The 1837-nt window shown below is 27.5% G+C and overlaps 1 protein-coding gene across 1 annotated transcript in view; it reads right to left on the bottom strand.

Moving 5' to 3' along the window:
• Positions 1 to 576: 576 nt before the first annotated feature.
• The window catches only part of LOC127745506 (cytochrome P450 71A1-like), a 2970-nt gene continuing 1709 nt past the window's right edge, over positions 577 to 1837 (bottom strand). The window contains exon 2 of the mRNA XM_052258282.1: positions 577 to 1372. Within this exon, the coding sequence (XP_052114242.1) occupies positions 725 to 1372 (648 nt within the window). The 3' untranslated portion in view covers positions 577 to 724. The remainder of the gene's footprint in view (positions 1373 to 1837) is intronic.

Raw genomic sequence — 1837 nt, 5'->3', positions numbered from 1 at the left:
ACGTCAAGTTTATTGTTAATATCTCTATATCCTTTTATATAGTCATAAACATGTACTTTATTCGTCAAATTAATGATGTTTTAATGATATTTTTTGTTAATATCTCATACTTATAAACAAATCGAACTTATTTGTTGTCTAAGAAAATGAGGCCAAAGTGGCCAAGTCCCCTTTTACTATATTAACCAACACGCGTCATTTGAGTCCACATCAGATCTGAACAGATTGTCAAAATCATCTACACTAACTGGGTTAATAATTTTGGTTATATACTGTAAAAACTCAGGTATAGTCGACTTCACGTATAGTTGATAATTAAAAACTGTTAGATGATTTGACTAATTTGATTAAATTTATTATCTAACAGTTCTTAACTATCAACTTCACGTGAAGTCGACTCCACCTGAATTTTCACATATATATATATATATATAGTTATAATAGTAATTAAAAAAATATGGAATAAATAACTCAAATATATATATGGAGCCCAAATTAAAACATGCACTTTATTTTCAAATTATCTCGGCGACAATATTCATGACAGAAAACATATGTCAAGTTTCAAATTAAATAAACTGCAATAATCATGCGTAAGTAATGCTTAGTCTATGTTTATTTCCTAGACTTTATTAGGCACACATGCGCCACAATAATACAACTGAATAACATTATTTTATTTTAATTTTGACCATACATAATAGTCAAAATTAAGATAAGATAATTACTTCCCCATATGATTGTATAGTTTAGGCTGAAGATGCAATGGTACTTTCTTGCAAACAGTGAGCCCATAAATCTCACACATATCAATGTCTTGCATTTTAGTGACACCAACATCATCATCATTATTATTATTATTGGGCAGCTTCCAATCAAACCAACATAGAAGATTAGCAAGAATATGTTCAGTGGAAGCAATTGCAAATGAAATTCCAGCACAACCCCTTCTTCCGAAACCAAAGGGTATAAGTTCCAAATGTTGACCCATAAAATCAATTTGACTTTTCTCAAATCTCTCAGGAATGAACTCTTCAGGGTTGTTCCAAATTTCGGGGTCTCTTTGAATTGTCCATGCATTCAAATATACCTTTGTCTTTGATGGAATATCATAACCTTTTAGCTTCACATCACTTAGGGTTTCACGGGGTATTAATAAAGGAGCAGGTGGATGCAATCTTAGAATTTCTTTGATCACACATTTCATGTATTCCATTTCATTCACATCATTTTCATCTATCTTTTGTTTATACCCAACAACATTTCTTACTTCTTCTTGAACTTTCTTCATGATCTTTGGATTCTTAATCAGTTCTGCAAATGTCCACTCCAAAAGTGTTGAAGTAGTGTCACCACCTCCGGCAAACACGTCCTGTGTTAGATATATAATTATTTATTTACTTTGACTTAATATATCTTTATTTAACAGTTTAATTTGTCAGAATAAATAATTTTATAATAATATAAAATTATAAAAATTTGAGAATAAATAATAATATTTAATTTGAAGAATTATGTTGTATACTAGCAGAATATATATATATAATATTTATAAATTTGGATAAAATATTTTTTTGTCTTTTAAATTTAAAAATATTAAAAATATTCTTAAATTTTATGTTATTTTATTTTATCTTAAAAATTTTTTGAGTTACATTAAATATATTTAGGACGACTAATTTGTTCAAAAATTTAACACAAATTTAGCAACAACCGACAAGAATAACTTTCAATATAAATAAACCAAATATAGTTGTCATGCATTATTATTGAATTAATTCTAAACTTTCTGAAAATTTAGTTGTCATTTGTCAATGATATATTTGATGCAAATAAA

This window comes from Arachis duranensis, chromosome 3, assembly GCF_000817695.3.
Source record: "Arachis duranensis cultivar V14167 chromosome 3, aradu.V14167.gnm2.J7QH, whole genome shotgun sequence".
Lineage (NCBI taxonomy): Eukaryota > Viridiplantae > Streptophyta > Magnoliopsida > Fabales > Fabaceae > Arachis > Arachis duranensis.
The sequence above is the reverse complement of the archived record's forward strand: the minus strand, read 5'-3'. Positions and strand labels throughout refer to the sequence as shown.